At 50.3% G+C, this 24,226-nt stretch overlaps 2 protein-coding genes across 11 annotated transcripts in view; both read right to left on the bottom strand.

Moving 5' to 3' along the window:
• The window catches only part of WTIP (WT1 interacting protein), a 77,983-nt gene extending 68,297 nt beyond the window's left edge, over positions 1-9,686 (bottom strand). For 7 of the 9 annotated variants that reach the window (XR_012427432.1, XM_045380933.3, XM_045380931.3 and 4 more), the window contains exons 1-2: positions 8,800-9,686; positions 438-539 (exon numbers count right to left, since the gene is read on the bottom strand). Coding sequence is in view for 8 of the 9 variants with exons in the window: in XM_045380933.3 (XP_045236868.2) it covers positions 438-539; positions 8,800-9,466 (769 nt within the window). In the remaining variant the exon portion in view is untranslated. Of the gene's footprint in view, positions 1-437; positions 540-7,676; positions 8,692-8,799 lie in introns of those variants that run through there. The other 2 variants (XM_045380934.3, XM_045380932.3) reach the window with 2 other exon arrangements.
• Positions 9,687-21,921: 12,235 nt separating this feature from the next.
• Positions 21,922-24,226, bottom strand: part of UBA2 (ubiquitin like modifier activating enzyme 2) — a 44,219-nt gene continuing 41,914 nt past the window's right edge. For both annotated transcript variants that reach the window (XM_005588787.4, XM_005588788.4), the window contains one exon: positions 21,922-22,773. In XM_005588787.4, the coding sequence (XP_005588844.1) occupies positions 22,592-22,773 (182 nt within the window). In that variant the 3' untranslated portion in view covers positions 21,922-22,591. The remainder of the gene's footprint in view (positions 22,774-24,226) is intronic.

Raw genomic sequence — 24,226 nt, 5'->3', positions numbered from 1 at the left:
CTTGAACCCGGGAGGCAGGAGCTGCCGTGAGCCGAGATCACTCCACTGCATTCCAGCCAGGGCAACAGAGTAAGACTCTGTCTCAACAACAACAACAAAAATAGATTGCAGGAAAAAGAAATATTAGTCGTATGTCCAGACAGGCAGAAGGTCCTTCATGGGATTCTGATGCTGCTTCCAGGCAGCTGGGTGACATCAGTGCCCTGTGTGGCACAGAGGCTCCACAGCTGACGACCGGGGGCAGCCCTGTCCTACCGCCAGCGAAAGGCTCCTCAGTGGTCCCACGCCTCCTCCCCAGACAGAGTCCTCCACAGCCCCGCCTGGGCCAGAGGCGGCCGGTCCATCTGCCTGGACTCAGGTGCAAGGGGGTTTGAGGGGAATGGGGGTGACGTGGCGGGTCCCCTTCACAGAGCTACCCGGGGCACGAGGTTACCTACCACACGAGTCGCAGGTGAAGCAGTCGGTGTGATAAAGACTCCCCATTGCCTGGCACGCCTGCTGGGCTCCGTAGATGCCAAGCCCACACTTGATGCAAATGCCTAGGAGAGGAGAGGCAGGAGAGAGCAAGAGTTAGCGCAACAGCCTATACCACCCAATGGACACCAGGGGTTAGCGCCACAGCCTACACCACACCAACGGACTCCCTGTCTTGACACCGCCCACCCGCCTGACCTTGGGGATGCTAACTTTCCTAGGCCAACATCACTCGATTACTGATGACTGACATGGGCACCATCAGAGTGGCCACGACCCAGGGATTGCCGCTGCTGCTGTCTGAGGATTCAAGGGCTTGGCCAAGCACCTAGTGCAGAGTCGGAGCTAATCAAAACTGTCCATCACAACTGTTCTAATAGATTCTTTTGGTTTTTGATTTATAAATAGGGACAGAGTCTCACTATGTTGCCCAGGCTGGTCTCAAACTCCTGGGTTAAAGCGATCCTCCTGCCTTGGCCTCCAAACGTGCTGGGATTACAGGCATGAACCACTGCACCCAAACAGTTTTAGGCCTTTTAAATTTTTTGGCGGGGGAGGGAGACAGGAGTTCGCTCTGTCCAACAGGCTGGAGTGCAGTGGTGCAATCACAGCTCACTGCAGCCTCAACCTCCTAGGCTCAAGCAGTCCTCCGGCCTCAGCCTCCCAAGTAGGTGGGACTTCCAGCACATGCCATCACACACGGCTAATTTTCTTTTTCTTTTGTGGAGACAGGGTCTTGCTATGTTGCCCAGTTGCCCAGGGTGCGCTCAAGCAATTCCTGGGCTCAAGCGATCCTCCTGCCTGGACTTCCCAAAGTGCTGCAATTACAAGCGTGGGCCACCACACCCAGCCTATCATGGTATCTTTATACCTAGACAGTTGTTAGCCCTTTCACCTATGGCCTGCTCTTGGACTGAGGGAGAATCCTTCCTACTGTTTGTGAACCAAATCCTGTTCTTCAACATGTTTTGTGACCCAGACACAATAATGAAGACCACACGGGCACTCCGGGGCAGTCACCACCCCTCTGCAGCCACTCTCTCCTCCTCTGTACCCCACGGTCCACTTATTCTCTTGGTCAGTCAGCACACAGATGAGTCACATGCCCCTAAGGTCAGGCACCACTCAGTCTGCAATGCACCCGGTCCCTACCCTCAAGAATCCTGCATCGAGTGGAGGAGGGCAAATAACATCAGGCAGAGACGAGTGCTACAGCAAAAAATAAGGCTGATCAACAAAATGCTTGGATGCAAGATTTCTTTTTTTTTTTTTTTTTTAAGATGGAGTCTCACTCTGTCACCCAGGCTGGAATGCAGTGGCACAATCTCGGCTCACTGCAACCTCCACCTCCCGGGTTCAAGCGATTCTCCTGCCTCAGTCTCCCGAGTAGCTGAGATTACAGGCGCCCGCCACCACACCTGGCTAATTTTTTTTTACTTTTAGTAGAGACAGGGTTTTACCATGTTGGCCAGGCTGGTCATGAACTCCTGACCTCAGGTGACTCACCCGCTTTGGCCTCCCAAAGTGCTGGGATTATGGGTGTGAGCCACTGCTCCCAGCCTTTTTTTTTTTTTTTAAAGACAGAGTCTCACTCTGTTGCCCAGGCTGGAGTGCAGTGGTGCAATCATGGCTCACTGCAGCCTTGACATCCTGGGCTCAAGCAATCCTCCCACCTCGGCCTACCAAGAAGCTGAGACCACAGGCAAATACTGCTATGTCCGGCCAAGGATGTGTGATTTTTAAACCGGGGATTCACAGAAGCCTCACTCACAAGGTGATATTTGAGCAAAGGCCTGAAGGAAATAAGGAAGTGGGCTGGGTGCAGTGGCTCACACCTGTAATCCCAGCACTTTGGGAGGCCGAAGCGGGAGGATCACTTGAGCCCAAGAGTTCCAGACCAGCCTGGGTAACACAGTAAGACCTTTATTTCTACAAAAAATTTTTAAAATATCCAGGCATGGTGGCGTGCACCTGTGGTCCCAGTTACTCAGGAGTCTGAGGCAGGAGGATGGCTTAAGCCTGGGAGTTTGAGGCTGCAGTGAGCTATGATCATGCCACTGCACTCCAGCCTGGGTGACAGAGTGAGATGTCTCCAAAAAAAGAAGCCGACGCAGTGGCTCATGCCTGTAATCCCAGCACTTTGGGAGGCCGAGACGGGTGGATCACGAGGTCAGGAGCTCAAGACCAGCCTGGCCAAGATGGTGAAACCCCGTCTACTAAAAATACAAAAATTAGCCGGGCGTGGTGGCAGGTACCTGTAATCCCAGCTACTCAGGAGGCTGAGGCAGGAGAATCACTTGAACCTGGGGGGCGGAGGTTGCAGTGAGCTGAGATCGCGCCACTGCACTCCAGCCTGGGTGACAGAGTGAAACTCCGCCTCAAAAAAAAAAAAAAAAAGAAGACAGACATGAGGGCTGCTGTGCAGGTGCCTGCGATCAGTGGATGGAATCAGGGACCACACCTGTGTACTCAGCATGCAGCGGGGAAGGTGGAAAGCAGAGGGGTGACCAGCAACCCCAGGGCCCAGCCTGGCTCCAGCCTCAGGGCACTCCCTGGCCAGCCCTCCTGGAAACCCAGACAGTAAGCAGGCAGCCCACTCATCTCATGTCCCCTTTACAGGGTCACCCAGGGTCTCCCATGCCACACAGCACATGAAGATGGCCCTCCACCTGCCCTCTGGACCGTAAATCTTCTGCCAGCTCCAGACCATGCTGCCCTCCCCCAACCCTCTTGCTTTCTCCTTACATCTCTTTCCTTACATAACCTCTTCTCCCTCCTCCACCAGCCGCCCCATTCCCTACCTTCCCTCAGTCAACAAAGAGAGCATGGCCCACACTTGGTCACCTCCTAGCCGTGCCCATCTATGGACTTTCCATTCTGATCTTGCTAGTGGGTGACACCCCCTCCTCTCTGGTGTCCAGGATTCAGCCTGCACCCAGCTTTCCAGGTCTTCATCTCCCTTCCCTGCTTTCCTGGGTACCCCCTGCTCTGCCCAGGGCCTCCCACGCCTCACTCTCACTGGGCAGAGAGAAGACCAGTCCAGATGCCTTCAGGACCAGGCAGGAGCCGGGCACAGTGGCTCACATCTGTAATCCCAGCATTTTGGGAGGCTGAGGTGGGTCGACCACTTGAGGCCAGGAGTTTGAGACCAGCCTGGCCAACGTGGTGAAACCTCGTCTCTACTAAAAATATAAAAATTAGCCGGGCGTGGTGGTGCACACCGTAATCCCAGCTGCCTGGGAGGCTGAGGTGGGAGAATGGCTTGAATCTGGGAGGTGGAGGTTGCAGCGAGATCATACCACTGCACTCCAGCCTGGGTGACAGAGCAAGACTCCGTCTCAAAAAAAAAAAAAGCAGGCAGGGACCAGGCTTGGTGGCTCATGCCTGCAATCTCAGCACTTTGGGAGTCTGAGACAGGAGGATCACTTGAGGTCAGGAGTTCAGGCTGCAGTGAGCTGTGATCGCACCACTGCACTCCAGCCTGTGCAACAGAGCTAGATCCTGTCTCTAAAAAAAAAAAAAAAGAAAGAAACAAAGGGAAAGGGCCAATGAAAAGAGGAGAACTGAAGGTGCAGGAGGTGTAGGTTGGTGATGGAAGGATCCTTGTCCTCTCAGACGGCAGGAGAGTGAGACCCACATGGACTGGAGTACCTACAGGGGAGCGGCAGGATGCTGGTGGAGATAGACTGCAACTGGTGACCTCAAGATTCCAAGCGAAGTTGGAAGCAAACATAGGGGTCCAAGGAGGGAGGAAGGTTGTTGAGAGAATAAGAGAGGAAACCGACAAAGGCGGCTGGGCACGGTGGCTCACGCCTGTAATTCCAGCTCTTTGGGAGGTCGAGGCAGATGGATCACCTGAGGTCGGGAGCTCAAGACCAGACTGGCCAATATGGTGAAACCCCCGTCTCTATTAAAAATACAAAAAATTAGCCAGGCGTGGTGGCGGGTGCCTGTAATCCCAGCTACTTGGAAGGCTGAGCCAGAAGAATCGCCTGAACCCGGGAGGCGGAGGTTGCCGCGAGCTGAGATCTCGCCATTGCGCTCTAGCCTGGACAACAAGAGCAAAACTCTGTCTCAAAAAAAAAAAAAAAAAAAACCTGACAAAGACTTAGGGTGTCAGTGGTGCCAGGAAGACCTGTGTGGTGAGGACAACAAACCTCTCACGGTCCTGAGGGCTTCCTCAGAGCCCTTCCCAGCCTGGTATACTGGCCGCAGAGGGGGTCGAAGCATGGGCCCAGAGTCGGGGTTCTGCTGGGCAGACGGCGATTACAGGAATGAGAGGAACTGCTGAGAAGCAGGCTGGGGTTACCACTAAGGACTGCTGGAGTGAAGGGGAAACAGGGTGTGGCCCTGAGAGTGGGTGGCTGAAGAGAAGGCAGGGAGGTCACCAAAGTTGAAGAGGTTCCGGAAGCCCGAGGCTGTTGGCTGGCTAGTGGCAGCGGAACTTGGGGAGGGGAGAGGGGAAAGTTCCAAAGACATCAGTGAATGGCAAAGAGCAACCAAGAGGTCAGCTGGTACCAGGGCCAAGGACAGGAAGGGATGAGGGGTTGGACAGAGAAAAAAAAAATGCTCTGGCCAGGCGTAGTGGCTCCCGCCTATAATCCCAACACTGGGAAGCCAAAGAGAGAGGATCGCTTGAATCCAGAAGTTCAAGACCAGCCTGGGCAACAAAGCAAGATCTCATCTCTACATAAAAATAAAAAAATTTAGCCGAGCATGGTGATGCGCACCTGTGGTCTCAGCTACTCAGGAGGCTGAAGCAGGAGGATCGCTTGAGCCCAGGAGTTCAAGGCTGCAATGAGCGCTGGTCTCACCACTGCACTCCAGCCTGGGTGACAGGGTAAGACCCAGTCTCTAAAAATAAATAAATAAATAAATAATTTAATTTAAAACAAAAAAGCCACACTCTGACGACAAGGTTTATCAGAGATCACCTGAGCTTATGCTACCTGCAGATTTCCTTTTGTAAACTGCTATATTATTCTGGTTGAACTCTATGAAACTGCCACATTTGTAGCTCAACAAAGTCAAATATCATCAGAACCATATAGTTCAAACAAATAGTTGCCCATATTTTTTAAAATCAGGAAAGTGGGCCGGGCATAGTGGCTCATGCCTGTAATCCCAGCACTTTGAGAGGCCAAGATGGATGGATCCCCTGAGGTCAGGAACTCAAGACAAGCCTGGCCAACATGGTGAAACCTCATCTCTACTAAAAGTACAAAAATTAGCCAGGCATGGAGGTACACAGTACCTGTAATCCCAGCTACTGGGGAGGTGAAGCCAGGACAATCACTTGAATGCGGGAGGTGGAGGTTGCAGTGAGCTGAGATCGCACCAGTGCACTCCAGCCTGGGTGACAAACCGAGACTCTGTCTCAAAAAAGTTTAAAAAAATAAAATAAACAAAATCAGGAAAGTATTACCAAATCTCAATTTCTAGCTTTTCTTGAAAACAAAATAAAAAAGGTCTATCATCACGCCTCTAACACTCACAGCGCTACAACAGCCTGATCTGAGCAGCTCTTTTTTTTTTTTTTTTTTTTTTTTTTGGAGACAGAGTCTCACTCTGTCACCCAGGCTGGAGTGCAGTGGCAGGATCTTGGCTCACTGCAAGCTCCACCTCCCAGGTTCACGCCATTCTCCTGCCTTAGCCTCCCAAGTAGCTGGGACTACAGGTGCCCGCTACCATGCCCAGCTAATTTTTTGTATTTTTAGTAGACACAGGGTTTCACTATGTCAGCTAGGATGGTCTCAATCTCCTGACCTTGTGATCCGCCCGCCTCGGTCTCCCAAAGTGCTGGGATTACAGGTGTGAGCCACCATGCCTGGCCCCTTTTTTTTTTTTTTTTTTTAAAGACAGGATCTCTCTCTGTCACCCAGGTCAAAGTGCAGTGGCACGATCATAGCTTATTGCAGCCTGGAACTCCTGGGTCCAAGTGATCCTCCCACCTCAGCCTCCCAAGTAGTTGAGAACACAGGTGGGTGCCACCATGCCCAGCTGATTTTTAAAATTTTTTGTAGAGACAAGGTCTCACTATGTTGCCCACACTGGTCTTAAACTACTGGGCTCAAGCAATCCTCCCATCGCAGCCTCTCAAAGTGCTGGGATTACAGGTGTGAGCCACCACACCCGGCCTAGCAGCTCCTCCTTAGAAAACAAATGTGCTACCACACCCTATCGTCTTGTACCATCTCCACATTGCCTGCTAGGGACCTCAGCCACCCCTATATCATGCAAAGATTCAGGGGTGTCTACAGAACACACCCCCACTTGGGTTCTTCAGTACATAGGGGCTGGGAAATGGGTACTCTCCCCTGCAGAAGGCACTGGGAAGCATGCCCTTCAAAAAGTCAGCCCCAGCCTCTGTTCCTGGCACCTGTCTGGCTCGCGAGACGACAGCTCCTGGCACATCTCCCTGCTCCCAGGCCATCCAACAGCCGCCACAAGACCTGCCCCGCCACAAAGTCTCACCATGACCTCACAGATGGGAGGCGCTCTCCGTCCCAAAGCAGGAGCACCCCCTCTTAGCCCACACATGCACTCGACCACCTGAGCCCTCTGGGCTGCAACCCCTGGGGGAAGCGCGGGGCAATCCCTCATCCCACCTGGCCTCCGCTGTTCATTCTTCCTTCTCTCTGGAATGCCCCCACCTGGCCCCTCACTGACAGCCTCCTCACCCCTCAAGATCCAGTTCAGGGCCGGGTGCAGTGGCTCACGCCTGTAATCCCAACATTTTGGGAGGATGAGGCAGGCGGATCATGAGGTCAGGAGATCAAGACCATCCTGGTCAACATGGTGAAACCCCGTCTCTACAAAAAATACAAAAATTAGCTGGGCGTGGTGGCGTATGCCTGTAATCCCAGCCACTGGGGAGGCTGAGGTGGGAGAATCGCTTGAACCAGGGAGTCGGAGGTTGCAGTGAGCCAAGATCTCACCACTGCACTCCAGCCTGGTGAAAGAGCGAATTCCATCTCAAAAAATAAATAAATAAATAAATAAATAAATAAATAAATATCCAGTTTAGGGCAGCCATGAGCTACTGACACCATCGAATGCTCAAAGACACAAACCCCAGGACAGCTGCAGTCCCAGGCATGCTGACCATCCATCCACCAAGCCAGATGCTTAATACAGAAGGCAGGTTGGGAAGTTCTCTCCCCAGGCCCCACAGTATACCTCTGCCCCGCTCACAATCTCACCTGAAGAGCTGTCCCAAGAACTAGAGATCAGGGGGCCTGGGCCACACTGGGAAGTGGAGGCTGTCAGGCTGCTGGGCTTTGCAGACGCACCTGCAGCAGGATTCCTTTAGGAAACATCCTATGTCCACAGCACAGTCCGGGCGAGGGCAGTCACGTGTGACTGGCATGATTTCCCTCTCCCCCAAAGTGGGCTTTTCTTCCCTCACACAGTCGCCCTCTCCCGCCGCTACCATCACCAAAGCCTGGGTCAGGAGGTGTCCGGTGGTACCTGGGCCACTCCACTTCCCGGTTGCTGTCCACACCCATACCGTGGCGGGGCAGACGAGGAAGCACCCCTTTCTGCTGATCACGAAGCATGAAAGGATCAGACAGGATGAGAGCGCCAAGTGTAAAGAAAAGATCAGGCCGGGAGCACCGGCTCAAGCCTATAATCCCAGCACCTTGGGAGGCCGAGGAGGGCGGATTGCTTGAGCCCAGGAGTTTAAGACCAGCCTGGGCAACATAGGGAGACTTCGTCTCTTAAAACAAAAAAAAAAAAAAAAAAAAAAGAAAAGAAAAGAAAAGAAAAAAAGAAAAAAGCTGGGCGTGGTGGTGTGCACCTGAGTCCCAGCATCTCGGGAGGCTGAAGCGAGAGGATCCCTTGAGCCTGAGAGGCGGAGGCTACAGTAAGCCGAGATCGCGCCGCTGCACTTCAGTCTGGGCGACAGAGGAAGACCCTCTCTCAAAATAAATAAATTAATAAATAATAATAATAAAGAAAGAAAGAAAGAATAAGAAAAAAAAAAGGGAGAAGAAAAAAGTATCAGAAAATGGCTCAGTGTGCCCATGAACCTGACTTGCCAGTTAATTTAGGCACCGCGCATCAACTCACTCGGCCAGAACCCCTCGTGTGGTGGGGCACCCAGAAGCAGTAGCGAAGCCGTTGCTGGGGATCCAGGCGCACTCACCTTCTGCGCTCCCCAGTGCCCGGGAGACGCACCTTCCTCGTCCCAACCCCGTGTACCGCCGCACCCCCAGCCAGTCCCGTGATCTCCTCCGCTGATCTGGCCGCCTACTCGAGGCCGTCCCGGAACCCCGGACCCAAGCCGCGCGCGCAGGGAACTGCCCGGCCGAGCTCGCTCACCGAAGTAGTCCCGTGCCGTGCGCGCCTCGAGCGCCCGCTCCAGCTCCCGGGTAAGCGCCTCCAGCCGCCGCTCGGCCGCGCTTGGGCCGCCCTCCCGGCCCGGGGGCAGCGGGAGCGCAGGCAGCGGGAAGGGGGCTGGCCCCGCAGGCTCCGGGGAGCGAGCGGGCGCGGGGCAGGCGCCGGGCGGGAGGAGGTCAGCATAGGCGCCGGCCGAGCCCCGGGAGCCGAGGCTGGACACGCTGGAGCGGGCGCTGCCCACCGACGGCGGCCCGGGGCCGGGGCGCGGGTCCGAGCGGCCGGAGCGCGGGCTGCCGTGGCGCTGGTCGTAGCCCAGGCTGATGCCGCTGGAACGGGCGCTGCCGCCGCCGCCGCCGCCGTCGGACCCCGCCAGGCTGGCCCGTGGGCTGCCCGCAGGCTGCGCGCTGACCTCCGGGGCCGCCGCGCGCCGGGGACCCCGCTCCCCGCGGCTCAGTCCGTCCGCCCCGGCCTCGGGGCCGCCGCCGCCCTTCCCTCTGCGGCCCAGCGCGGGCGCCGCCTCGTCTCCAGGCCCAGGCCGCGGTCCCCGCCGCCCCCGACCCGGAGAGCAGCCCCCGGGCTCCAGCTCCCGCAGGGCCAGCCCGGCCAGGAGCAGGGCCGCCTCGTCCGCGGCCGCCCGGGAGCGCTGCATGGCCCGGCCCGCCGGCCCTGGCGCGTCACCTCCGCCTCCGCTTCCCGCCGCCGCTCCGGCCGGGCCGCCGCATCGTCCGCCCGAAGCCCGGAGCCCGCCCCGGGACCCCTGGGCGCGGGGCGGGGCGGGGCCGGCGCCGGGCCGGGGTCGCTCCGGCGGCCACGCGTGGGCCGGGGGACGCTGCGCCCTACTCGGCGGCGCGCGCAGCGGAGGAATGTGCGCTCCCAGACGCCGGGCCGCGCCCCCTCCTCGCCGCGGCCTCGCGGGGGGCGGAGGGACTCCTTTGCGGGGGCAGGAATGCGAGGAAGGAGACGGCGCTGCGGCCTCTGGAATGTGGGGGGAGTGGCGGCGGCCGCGCTGCGCCGGGACCTCGGAGGGGCGTGGAGGCCGAGCCAGGACGCAGGGGCGGGCGGCGGAGGCGCCGCGGGGAGAGCCCAGGGTCCGCGGGGCGCCCGGGCCGTCGGGCCGTTTGGAAAAGCTCGGATTTCCGCAGGCTGAGCTGGAGGCAGCTGGCGCCATCCGGCCTGGAGAGATCCAAGCAGTCGACAGCGTTCCCCACATCCCGCCCCATCTCCTTTCCCTGCGCCGCCTCGCTCTCTGGCGCTGCAGGGCCGACCCAGCTCAGCTTGGAGCCCAAGGCGCTGCGCCTGTCCCACGCCCGGGAACACTGTGCGCCTCGCGCAGATGCGTCCCCACGACCCCCTGCCTGGCCCGGGGCCATGTGTCCGCGCACGGGCCTCTGGAGCCCCCGTCTGACTGCTGGGGAAGGCGCCCAGAGCTAGGAGCGGGTTGGTTGCGGACTGCTCCTCGCGCTGGGTCGCTTTGCCCAGGTCCCCAAGGCCAGGCCAGAAGCAGGCCTCAAGCTCAGAGCCGGTCGGCGGCGAACCTCCCCTGTGGTCATCACAGGCAGTCCCCGTGAAATGTGGGGACTCCTCCCTTTTCCAGCACCTGCACCCACTGTGGTGGGTGAGGCTTCGAGGGGAGGTCCTGGAACCGGCGGAGCCATGGGGGCCACATAGGTGGGGAATTGAGAGGTGACTAGGGCTTCATGCCCAAGGACACAGCTAATATCCCTTGTACAAGTCACACGGCTATAGGGAAGAAAACCAAACCGTTATCTGTCAGGGCCTGATGGATCCAGGAAAAGTGTTGCGTGAAAGAGTACTGTTTCCAGGCCTCTGCTCAGAGATTTTCGGGAAGGCGCCTACAGTGGCTCAGCGCGCAGGGAGCCCGCATCGGGAACTGTCCCAGCCAGATGGCCCAGGGCAGTGTGGCCTCAACACAACTGAGCACCTGCTGGGCCGCTGACCCCAGCACCTTACCATAGCCTGTCGCTCTGTCCCCCAGGCTGGAGTACAGTGGTGTGATCACAGCTCACAGTGATGCCACACACCCCCGAGTTTCGACCTCCTGGGCTCAAGCAATCCTCCCACCTCAGCCTCCTGAGTACTTAGGAGTACAGGCGCACACCACCACACAAAATGCTGAGATTACAGGCATGAGCCTCCATGCGGGGTCCAGAAGCCAGCATTTGGGAGAGTAAATACCCAGGGAAGCCACGGCATGAAAAATGGTCTACCTTTCTAATGAAAAAGGAAAAGCCAGTTCATATCGCATTTCACAGATTGCATTATCTACTATTTAAAAAGGACAATATTGGCAGGACTGTGGTGAAACAGTTGCACATATGCTACTGGTATGAGTGCAAATTGGTATATCCTTTTGGGGAGAGCAGTTTGGTGGTGTCAACACCCGCACAAACGAACACGAACACTTAGAAGCAGTAATACTGCTTCTAAAAATCTGTTCAAGGGAAGTTATCCAAAATGCAGACAATAATCCAATCACAACCGTGTCGTATAATCCCAACATCATTTAGGTAATCTACAGAGCTCCCCAACCTTTTTGGCACCAAGGACTGGTTTTGTGGAAGACAATTTTTCCACAGACAGAGATGGGTAGGGTGGGAATGGTTTCAGGATGATTCAAGGGCATTGTATTTATTGTGCACTTTATTTCTATTATTATTACATTGTAATATATAATGAAATAATTATACAACTCACCATACCATAGGAACAGTGGGAGCCCTGAGCTTGTTTTCCTGCAACTAGATGGGGGTGATGGAAGACAGTGACAAATCATCAGGCATTAGATTCTCATAAGGAGTGCACAGCCTAGATCCCCTGCATGCGAAGTTCACAATAGGCTTCGTGCTCCTGTGAGAATAGAGGTGAAACCCAGGTGGTAATGCTCCCTCGCCCTCTGCTCACCTCCTGCTGTGTGGCCCAGTTCCTAACAGGCCGTGGTATACCAGTCTGTGGCCCAGGGATTGAGCCCCTGATCTATTCTGTCCTAGGATCTCCAGCCTTCTGAAAAGACGCTCAAAGGGAGCTCTCTGCATTTAAAGGCAGCTGTTGAGCTGAGTGTGATGTAATCCCAGTGCTTTGAGAGGCCAGTATAGGAGGATCACTTAAGGCCAAGAGTTCAAGACCAGCCTGGGCAACGTAATGATATTCCATCTCTACAAAACATTAAAAATTAGCTGCTAATGGTGGCACATGCCTGTAGTCCCAGGTAGTTTGGGAGGCTGAAGTGAGAGGATGCTTGAGCCCAGGAGGTCAAGGCTACAGTGAGCAGTGATGGCATCACTGCACTTCAGCCTAGATGACAGCACAAGATTCATCTCTACAATAAAAAATAAAAAATTAAACTGGTGCGGTGATGGGCACTTGTAGTTCAGCTATTCGGGAGACAGGCGGGAGGATTACTTGAAACCAGGAGTCTGAGGTTACAGTTAGCTATAACTGTGCCACCACACTCCGGCCTGAGTGACAGAGCAAGACCCTGTCTCTACAAAAACAGTAAACAAAGGCAGTTTAATTAAACTGTTCTGGCTGGGCACGGTGGCTCACTCCTATAATCCCAGCACACTGGGAGGCTGGGACGGGCGGATCACTTGATCTCAGGAGTTCGAGACCAGCCTGGCCAACATAACGAAACCCTGTCTCTATTAAAATAAAAATACAAAAATTAGCCGGGTGTAGTGGTGCACACCTGTAATCCTAGCAACTTGGGAGGCTGAGGCACAAGAATCGCTTGAACCCAGGAGGCAGAGGTTGCAGTGAGCCAAGATCACACCACTGCACTCCAGCCTGAGCAACAGAGCAATACCCTGCTCCAAAATAATAATAATAATAATAAGTAACTGTTCTTTCCCCACCTGCCCACTTAGAGCTTTCAAGATTTAAACTATATTCACATCCAGGGTCAGCTAAAACCTGTTACTTGCTCTACTAGTAATAAATGACAACAACAAAACCCAGAAACAACCTAAAATGTTCGATATTCACCATTAGAATAGTTTAAGTACTTCCTTGAAGTGGGAAATACATTAAGCAGTTAGTTATATTCAAAAGATTTAATGAATGACTTGGGAATCAGACTATTGCGATGTTAGGTGAGTTTGAAGTAGTCTACAGAATTGTGGGGTCTCATCTCTACATTACCTAAATGTCCCCCTGACCCCATCTTCTGTCTTCTCACTCCAGGGGTATTGAGTGATCTCAACAGACTGGCTCCTTCTGACTGAGATGCACAGTCTGGGAGAAGGAAGGGGATGGGGCTCTCTCAAGGGATTTAAAGCACTGTCCATGGACTCAATGTCCAGCCCCCACTGATGCCCCCTCTGTCCTCCCCTGTTGCAGGAATGTTCGTTGTGTTCACCTCTCTCTGGGCATTTTCCTCCTGAGTCCAGTTGTGTGCTGGTAAATGTCTAACCAGTTCTCTGGGGAGGAATTGGTATAAATCAAGAGCCCTGATGTGTAGCATTTGTCAGTTACCATGGTATAAATTCTCCCAGCATGGCCAATTTCAAGCTATAAATATGGGGCCACTGAACTGAGCTGGAAAGAAATGGGTATAACCAGTTCTTGCAAGCTGGGATAAGCCGGCTCTACACACCACTGCCTGAGTCCCACTGTTCCAAAGGAGGGGTTTCACTACGCTGTGGCTTCTAGTTTATCATCCTCTCAAGTTACCTGGTCTTCCCTTTGTTTAAGCAGAGACACACTTGGAGGCCGGAACAGGACATGTTCAATCTAGTCTTGTACCATGTCCTGAACCACCATCATCATCATCTTCCCAGAACCCAGGAGCTTACCCTACCCGGACTCTGTCCACATCATGGTGATTTTTTTTTTTTTTTTTTTTTTTGAGACAGTTTCACTCTTGTTGCCCAGGCTGGAGTGCAATGGCATGATCTCAGCTCACCACCACAACCTCCACAGGAGGCTACACAACCACCGCAACCTATGCCTCCCAGATTCAAGCAATTCTCCTGCCTCAGCCTCCCAAGTAGCTGGAATTACAGGCATCCACCACAACCCTGGCTAACTTGTGTGTGTGTGTGTGTGTGTGTGTGTGTGTGTGTGTGTGTGTATATATATATATATATATTTTTTTTTTTAGTAGAGATGGGGTTTCACCATGTTGGCCAGGCTGATCTTGAACTCCTGACCTCAGGTGATCCACCCACATTGGCCTCCCAGAGTGCTGGGATTACAGGCGTGAGCCACCCTGCCTGGCCCACCATGGTGATGTTTTAAGGAGCCCCCCATGCCCCTCCTTGTAATGTAGCTTCCATCAGACCTCCTTAATTGTCTGTACTGTATGGACCCCAGGTATTGACAGAATTCAGGGGTTTTCCTATGGAGTCCTGGGCCACTTGTCAATCAGCTGTGACTGGATAACGGGTTATAAGGGAAGGGGGATGGCAGCCAAACTCCACATGAAGTTTCTGGGACCCACACTTCTTTCTCGTTAGCCTATGACAGTTTTTACCCTTGTCTAATTTCCAGCACCAGTCTCTCACCCGAAGCACACACAGCTTTCCTGCTCAGCTCCTGGGGGCCACTCCTCCCACACACAGCACCAGGCTCAAGGTGCATGTTCTATCCTATCCACTGGGAGGGTTTTTCCATCCCGTCTTCTCTGAGCACCCACCCTGTGTGCCGCCACGCTGCGAGGCAGCTTCCAGGAGCTCTAAGAGTCATAGAAACCAACCTCATACTAAAAAATGTAATATCAGGCTGGGCACCCAAGGGGAGTTTTTCATCCCTTCTTCTCTACCAGATTGAGTTAACTTCAATCTCTCCTGGTCCTGTTATCCCTTTTAGGCCTCTCTGAGGACGCAAGAAGATTCAAAGCATTGACCGCTGAAACCATGGAAAGACTGGTTCCCTAATCTAAGAAGGCTAAGACATGATACTTGCAGCTTGCTTCCTTCTTGTTTCCGTGGGGGTTTTTGTTTGTTGTTGTTGTTGTGTGTGTGTGTGTGTGTGTCTATAACATGGTCCCACTCTGTCATCCAGGCTGGAGTGCAGTGATGCGATCATGGCTCAGCTCACTGCAGCTTCGACCTCCTGGTTTCCAGTGAGCCTCCCACCTCAGCCTCCAGGTTAGCTGGGACTACAGGCGCATGCCACCATGCCAAACTAATTTTTTTTTTTTTTTTTTGTAAAGGTGAGGTTTCACCATGTTGCCCAAATTCCCGGACTCAAGCAATCCTCCTGCCTTGACCTCCCCAAGTGCTGGGATTACAGGTGCAAACCACTGCATCTGGCAAAGACCCTCTTTTCTTGTCTGGAAACCTTACCATGCACGCAGGAATGCGAATTCTGCCCAAACTTTGTACCATGGTAAAAACCCCAGCCAATCTACAGCTCAATGGGAAGGACCTATTAGCTTTTGGTATTATTTTTTGAGACAGGGTCTCACTCTCTTGGCCAGGCTGCAGTGCTGTGATCATACCTCAGCCTCAACTTCCTGGCTCAAGTGATCCTCCCACCTGAGCCTGTCAAGTAGCTGGGACCACAGACACATGCCACCATGTGTCTGTGGTTTTTATTTTTTGTAGTGATAGGGTCTCCCTATGTTGCCCAGGCTGGTCTTGAACTCGGGCTCATGATCCTCCTGCCTCAGCCTCCCAAGGTGCTAAGATTACAGGCGTGAATCACCATGCCCAACCTGGCATTAGGCTTTTCAGTATGAGGTGGTCGTTTATGACTTCCAGACCTCCTAGAAGCTGCTGCTGTAACCAACTGGGACATCTGCCTCTCAGTGTGGCAGCACACAGGGTGTACGGGTACTCAGATCCCCAACTCACCACCTATTGCTGTCAAAATGACATGAGGAGTTGGGTTTTCATGCACACCAGTCCTTTGTTCATTGTGCTTTCAAAGGTTTCTACCCAGGCTGGCAACAGCGGTAACGTTTTCCACCGAGTGCAGCACTGCACAGGGCAGGGATGCAATTCGTGTTGACAGAATGGCTGAATGACATCGTGTGCACAGTGCCTACATTTCCTGAGATTGGTTGATCTAAGAATCAAAGTAAACCATTGAAAGATCTAAAGTGCAAAGGCTGAGGACCTTCTCAGACGCTGTACGTTCTGGTAAAGCTTTTGTTCGGAATCTTCCCCGATCTGTGAGTCATCACTTGTTGCTAGACTTAAAATTTTTTAAACCGGCATGAGTCAGAGACATTTAGCAAAACTTCCTAAAATGTTACTTGACCAGGAGATAATTGTCTTCAAAACATAGCCAAACTACACAGTGACGCTGTAGCCCTGTGTTTCCACTGTTGATTTTTTTTTTTTTTTTTTGAGACGGAGTCTTGCTCTGTCACCCAGGCTGGAGTGCAGTGGCCGGATCTCAGCTCACTGCAAGCTCCGCCCCCCGGGGTTTACGCCTTTCTCCTGCCTCAGCCTCCCGAGTAGCTGGGACTACAGGCGCCCGCCGCCTCGCCCGGCTAGTTTTTTGTATTTTTTAGTAGAGACGGGGTTTCACCGTGTTCACCAGGATGGTCTCGATCTCCTGACCTAGTGATCCGCCCGTCTCGGCCTCCCAAAGTGCTGGGATTACAGGCTTGAGCCACCGCGCCCAGCCCCACTGTTGATTTTTTATGTTTTTAGTTTGAGTTTGGAAATTTCTCAAATAAGCTTTTGGGTGGAATGTGTTTTGAATTGGATGCAGGAAAAAGAAAATGTTCCTTCTGTGAGCAGAATGCAAATAATGTGTTCCCAGCGCGGAATAAAAATACTCCTCTAAATATATCCTCCCTCAACACGGTCAATGGACCTCAGGAATACTGCTGTGAAATGCAAAGAAACGGGAGGTCCTCCTTACCTCTACACGTCACAATGACTAGAAACATCTGCTGACGTTTTTTTCTTCTCTGATCTTTTTGGGTTTTCTTTACTTTTGACATTTTTATTGTTTATTTATTTATTCATGTATTTATTTTTTTGAGACAGTCTCACTTTGTCACCCAGGCTGGGGCACAATGACACCATCTCAGCTCACTGCAACCTCTGCCTCCTGGGTTCAAGCAACTCACATGCCTCAGCCTCCCAAGTAGCTGGGATTACAGGTGTGCACCACCACGCCCAGCTAATTTAGATGGGGTTTCACCATGTTGGCCAGGCTGGTCTCGAACTCCTGGCCTTAAGTGTTTATCTGCCTCGGCCTCCCGAAGTGCTGGGATTACAGATATGGGCCACCTCACCTGGCCCACATTTTTGTTTTTTGTATATTACAAAAGGCTGGTAAATGGCTTACATTTGCCCATGTTCCTTGGGCGTAGGCCAAGTCCACATCAGACATGTATGCCACTAATGGACAATTTTCAGGAACATCTATTATCAACCAAATGTTCTCTGGCAGCATCTGAGTGGACCATTCATCTAGTGGGAACCACCTGGCTTAGTTCTCTGGAGGCTCAAATGAAAGAGAATCCTTCCTAAGTCACAGCCTAGCAACAAGAAGGATGGGTAAAGCTGACTTCAACAGTGTTGAACCCGGAATCCCACTAGGACTTTCTCTTTCCACCTTACATGTTTAATAACCTTTATTGCCTTTCTGACTTTAATCATAGGACATACTCAATATAAAACTTGGAAAAGTCAAACAGGCACAAAAGGAAAATAGACTGCCTGTGTATGTATATATTCACTTTTATTATGAAAGTTTTCAAAGCTGAATGGTACAATCACACACACACACACACACACACACACACACACACACACACACACAGAGTACCTAGGTTCAATCAAAGTTTTCAAAGCTGAATGGTACAATCACACACACACACACACACACACACACACACACACAGAGTACCTAGGTTCAATCAATGTTAATTTTGCTGTTTTCCTCTCCATATAGTTTGAGCCAGGTGCAGTGGCTCTCAGCTGTAATCCCAGCACTTTGGGGGAGGCCAAGGAGGGAAGATCGCTTGAGCCCAGGACTTTGAGACCAGCCTGGGCAACACAGCAAAACTCCCTCTACAAAAAATTGAAAAAATTAGCCAGGCATGGTGGCATAACACCTGCAGTCCCAGCTACGTGGGAGGCTGAGAGAGGGAGATCGCATGAGCCCAGCACCAGAGCGAGTCCATCTCAAAAAAAAAAAAAAAAGTTGCTAGTATTGAAGCTTTGCCCATAATACACTAAAAAGAAGAACGTAATTACAGTCACATTATTGTACTGAAAAAAACAATTCTATATTACCTATATTCATTCCATTTTCAAATTTCCAATTGTCACAAGAATTGTTATAATCATTTATTTTGTTGAACTAGGATGCAAAAAAGTGATTCATACATTGTATTGGGTTCTCTCTTAAATGCCTTTTAACCCAGAATACCTACTCCTTCCTTTTTTGAAATGACAGTGACTTACCGAAGAGCCCTGGCAGTGATGGAATATCACACATATTCTGCTCACCTGATTGTTTCTGAACGTTAACTTGTTCCTCTACCCCCTCTCCATTTCCTGTCAGCTGGAGGTCTAGATGCTTGGTTAGATTCCAGTCAACAATTTCTTGGTGAGATACTGCTGTGTTCTTGATATCATCTTAGGAAGCACAGTAACATCAAGCCACCCCGTAAGTGACACTAGGTTTGATCACTTGATTATGGTGGCAGCAGTCAGATCTGTCCATTGTGAAGATTGGTGTTTTTCAAATTAGCCAGGCGTGGTGGCTCACACCGGTAGTCCCAGCCACTCGGTGGGGGTGAGATGGGAAGATCACTTGAGCCTAAGAAGTCGAGGCTGCAGTGAACTGTGATCACATCACTGCACTCCGGCCTGTGGGATACAGCAAGACCCCGTCTCTAAAATAAATAAATAAAGACTGATGTTTTCCTTTTGCAAGTGACCTGTGCAGCAACATTTGAGCATTGTGCTAATATTCTGTTCCTCAGCAGCCTTTTACCTGAAAGGTTTTGGCATCCAGTGATCTTTGCCTCATCAGTTATCTCATTAATGGGCTGGGCTCTATGTTAAAATGTTGGAGCCTCTCATGGCACATGCTGAGTAGTCAGTAGTCTTTAGGACAATGGATTCTCCAGGTAATCTTGTCACCACACTGTTCCCAGTGAGGCTGGAAGACGGTTTGTCAACACCGTTATTTCAGGCTGGAGGTGAAAAGAAGCTGTTGAGGAAATTCCCTTTGCAAGCCCTACTCCCAGCTCCCAGCTGGTGAGACAATTTACATGGAAAAACCATGAATACAACACAAGATCTGAAGTGTCTCCACCCTCTAGGAACCTGGGAGAAGCTTGGATAGGCTTTGGTTCACTATCCAAATAGGATCCCGGCAACTAGTAGTCAGACCTGCCTTCCTAACAAACCTGCTGAAAAAGGTAGTAATAGTTAATGCAAAGATGAAAACCACAGGTCTGCCAAATTAGAAACACCTCCGCAGACCTAACTGGCACTTATCACCAGGTACTATACATTCAAATGGGAAAGAACAAAAGAATGTACACAAAATATCAGAAACACATTGTTGATAACTGTGTCTACAAGGCAGGGTGAGGACAGGGCATGTGGCTCAGGGCCTGTAATCCCAGTACTTGGCAAGGCCAAGGTGGGAGGATCACTTGAGGCCAGGAGTTGGAGACAAGCTGGGCAACATGAGACCCTGTCTCCACAACAAAAGTTTTAAAACTTAGCTGTGCATGGTGGTGAGCTCCTGTAGTTCCAGGGACGTAGGAGGCTGGGGCGGGAGAACTGCTTGAACCCAGGAGGTCAAGGCTGCAGTGACCTGTGAGGGCACCATTGCAAAAATAAAGGCAGGCAGGATGATGTGTAAAGAATGGACAGAATTTCAAAATGCAAATTTCTAGAGAGCTTTTCAGAATAAAAAGTTTCAAAAGTGAGATGGCATCCTAAGATATTTCATTTTATAATACGTAGGTCTGTTAAGTTTCAAATTATTTTCTGGAGGAAAATTAAACACCTTCTAAAAACCTAAAGGCAGATGAAGCTCACAGGTGAAAAGTCACTCCACTCTGGAGCTCCAGAAGGCTGAGTCTTAGTCAACATTATTTTTTTTTCTTTTCAGAGACAGGGTCTCATTCTGTCACCCAGGTTGAAGTACAGTGGCACAATCTTGACTCACTGCAAAACCCGCCTCCCAGGCTCAAGCGATCCTCCTCCATCAGCCTCCCGAGTAGCTGGGGCTATAGGTAAGTGCCACCATGCTCAGCTAAATTTTGTATTTTTTGTAGAGACGAGGTTTTGCCATGTTGCTAGGCTGTCTCCACAAACTCCTGGGCTCAAGCAATCCTCCTGCCTCAGCCTCTCAAAGTGCTAGGCTTATGGGTATGAGCCACCACACCGTGTTCAACATGGCTTTTCTGAAAGCTCTGATTACATGCTGAATTTACAAATGGTGGAAAACAAGGAGTAATGGTTAATAAGCTGAATGGTACAGTAAGAATTACACAAAGTAGAACAATATATGAATTAGAAATTTAAAATTTAGTTGAAATATAAAAGAAATATTGCCAGAAACACAAAGCACAGATGAACACAAAAGGGGAAACAGCTTAATGGGTTTCTGTTCTCTGAAAACCCAAGGCACATCTCTGAGTGATAAGAGTACCCTAAGAGGCAAAGCCCTCTGAGGTCCAGAACCAGAAGGACAGTGCTACTCTACCTACTGCCAGTCTGGCACTATCTGTAGGCTGGAGTTGGGATGGGGATGATACATTCAAAATGGACTTTGGTAAACTAGGGGACGACGCAGACAAACACTGCAGAAAGGAGGAAGGACTCCCTCTCCAGCATCTCAAATCCAAGGCTCCAAGTTGCCAGGCTTGGGAAAAAGTCACCTACTTTCTCAACACAGGCCATCTGCTGACAATCCAAATGTAAAAAATACTGCCATTAGGCCAGGCACAGTGGCTCACGCCTGTAATCCCAGCACTTTGGGAGGCTGAGGCAGGCAGATCACGAGGTCAGGAGTTCGAGACTAGCCTGGCCAACATAGTGAAACCCCCTCTCTACTAAAAATACAAAAAATTAGCCGAGCATGGTAGTGGGCGCCTGTAATCCCAGCTATGGGGGAGGCTGAGGCAGGAGAATTGCTTGAACCCGGGAGGCAGAGGTTGCAGTGAGCTGGGATTGCGTCATTGCACTCCAGCCAGGCGAACGTGAGAGGCTTCATATCAAAAACAAACAAAACACCCACAGCCGAGGCTGGGCGCGGTGGCTCACACCTGTAATCCCAACACTTTGGGAGGCCAAGGCGGGAGGATCACAAGATCAGGAGATCGAGACCATCCTGGCTAACATGGTGAAACCCCGTCTCTACTAAAAATACAAAAAAATTAGCTGGGCGAGGTGGCAGGTGCCTGTAGTCCCAGCTACTCAGGAGGCTGAGGCAGGAGAATGGCGTGAACCTGGAAGGCGGAGCTTGCAGTGAGCCGAGACTGCGCCACTGCACTCCAGCCTGGGCCACAGAGGGAGACTCCGTCTCAAAAAAATAAAATAAAATAAAAAAACACCCACTGCCATTAGAAGCTTTCTTTTATTTACTTATTTTTTGGAGACAGGCTCTTGATATGTTACCCAGGCTGGCCTTGAACTTCTGTGCTCAAGCCATCCTCCTGCCTCAGCCTCCTGAGTGGCTGGAACACGTATGTGCACCACCACACAGGAAGAGCTTTATTTTACAAAGTCTCCAAGAAAAAAGAAAACAAAGTACTCATCTATGGCAAACAGTGATCTTCTGAACCTTTTTTGAGATGGAGTTTCGCTCGTCGCCCAGGCTGGAGTGCAATGGCACAATCTTGGTTCACTGCAACCTCTGCCTCCCGGGTTCAAGCAATTCTCCTGCCTCAGCCTCCTGAGTAGCTGGAATTACAGGTGCCTGCCACCACACCCGGCTAATTTTTTTTTAAGTAGAGATGGGGTTTCACCATGTTGGCCAGGTTGGTCTTGAACTACTGACCTCAGGTGATCCACCTGCCTCAGCCTCCCAAAGTGCTGGGATTACAAGCGTGAGCCACTGTGCCCAGCCGAGTTCTTTTTTTAATGGAAAGAATTTGGCATTCCTGCAGTAGATAAAAGGCAGCAGAAACAGAAACTGTGCAGGCATGTGTAACAAGAATGCAGATGCCATTTATTTGGTCCATAAGTATAGTCGTTATTTGAGTTTTACAAAACATCGAATATAAATAACCTGAAACTGTAACAATACACAAAAATTGGCTTCTTACACAGACATACCAGGCAGTACAAACTGAAAACTTGAGTAAATTAACATTGTTTTACATTAATATACATAGTGCCATTTAACATTTAAAAACAAGTTTCAATGCATAGCACTTGATACTTCTTTGAATCTGTTTCAATCAGTTAAGAGTATGAAAATGGTTAGATCTAGGCTAAAAATAATTCTTCTTCTAGCCAAAAATAAAGGCATAATATTTATAACCAGGTATCAACTTTACTAAACCACAATATTTTGAAACTATTAATGATACCTAAGGGTATTTACATTAAAAAGGCAACATGCATTGTGTTGTTTTATCTCATGACTGGTTATGCATACACTTTGTTCAAAGGGTTTTTAAAACTATATTCCTACTTTCAATACAGCATACTGCAATGTGTCTAACAGTTCTAGCAAAAAGAATGCTTTCAAAGGGAGCAGAATAATTTTCAAATCACTGGTGTCAATTTTTTCCCTTTGGAACAAAGGACATAACAATCTGGTTCTGCCCAGATAAACTAGACAGTAAGAGGGTTCTGTTTAGAGGCGTTTCTGTTCAATCTAATGCTATGACATCATCAAGCTCTTCCTTCTGTTCTAGACGTGACCTCTTTGCACTGAGATTCTCTTTCTCATCTAATTTCCTCTTGCGGCTTCTCTCTTCTTCACTGACGTCAGCATTATTTGAAGAATCTTCTTCATCTGAATCAACTATGAGAACGTCATCTTGCTCTTGAGCTTATTTCAGAAAAAAGAAAATGGGTAAAAGCGTGGGAGTTACTTGTGCTCACCAGTATTTTCTGTAATTGAAAGCTGACTCTTCTAATATACACCAAACTTAAGAATGGCTGCATTTTCACTTTACACATCATGTATTTCCATACTGTTTTAAATCTTTTATATAATAAGCACCTATTTATTTTCTAATCAAAACAAAAAATTGTGACAAGCATTATGTAACTCAAAGGACCCATTACACATCCTTGATTCTACCTCTACCTTCTCCAACTGAAGAGCAGAGGGAACATATTCTAATAATGGTAGTAGTGGTAACAATAACAACAACAATACAGCACTTACAATGTGCCAGGAACTGTTCTGAGCACTGTGCATATGACAACTCATTTAATCATCACAACCCTATAAAGAAGATCACGATTATCCGCTTTCCAGGAAAGGAAACTCAGTGAATGACTTCCCAAGCTTACACAGTAGCAGAGGATGAAGCCAGGAACCATCCCCAATGCAAAAATGATACTAAAGGTGGTTTTATCTCCTCGTCCAACAAAATCAAAGGCAGAATACCTACCTTACTCATGGCTGTAACCCTGGAAACCTACCCACAGTAGAGGATCAATAAATGTACATTTCAAATTATGATTTTGGAAAATCTACCATATAGTCTCTTCCTCAAAGGAGGATGATGGACCTTTCTAATTTCAGTGAGGGGGAAAAAAAACAGGTTATGAACCAATGACCCAGGCCATAATCTGAATGTTCATCTTCAAATATCTCAAGAGAACATTAGAGCCAAGAGTAAACATATTCCAAAGAATGCCACAGACAGGGTCAAAGAAATGAAAACAAGTAAAAATTTGGTAACTTTTTGTTTCCTAACTAAAGGAAGAGAGGGAGCAGAGTAAATATTCAAATCAGAACACAGTAAAGAATCAGTTATTTGGAAAAATACCAAGCACCAGCACTGGAAATCCAGGGGAAAGGACTATACCCAAGGCATACTGGTGACGAGGAAACTCTAACATGCCTAAATTCCATACTTACCAAGCATTTGTTCACTCAAAATAGTCAGATGCATGGATTTATTGCTCCTAAATAAAACAAGCATACAAAACCCCAACCTGCTACTACATAGGCTGACTGCGCACTAGTAAACTATCATTTCAAACTGTAAAAACCAATTAACAAAAAATAACAAAGTGTTCCTATTTTCTGTAAGAAATTTCCGTAAGAATTTCCCCCAGTCTTAAATGACTTTTTGTTTTGAGGTGGAAGTCTCACTCTGTAAACCAGGCTGGAGTGCAGTGGCACAATCCGGGCTCACTGCAACCTCCGCCTCCCGGGTTCAAGCGATTCTCCTGCCTCGGCTTCCCAAGTAGCTGGGGCTACAGGAGTATGCTGCCATGCCTGGCTGATTTTTTTGTATTTTTAGTACAGATGGGGTTTCACCGTG

This window comes from Macaca fascicularis, chromosome 19 (assembly GCF_037993035.2).
Source record: "Macaca fascicularis isolate 582-1 chromosome 19, T2T-MFA8v1.1".
Lineage (NCBI taxonomy): Eukaryota > Metazoa > Chordata > Mammalia > Primates > Cercopithecidae > Macaca > Macaca fascicularis.
Note: the sequence above shows the minus strand (reverse complement) of the source record. Positions and strands in the feature narration are given on the sequence as shown.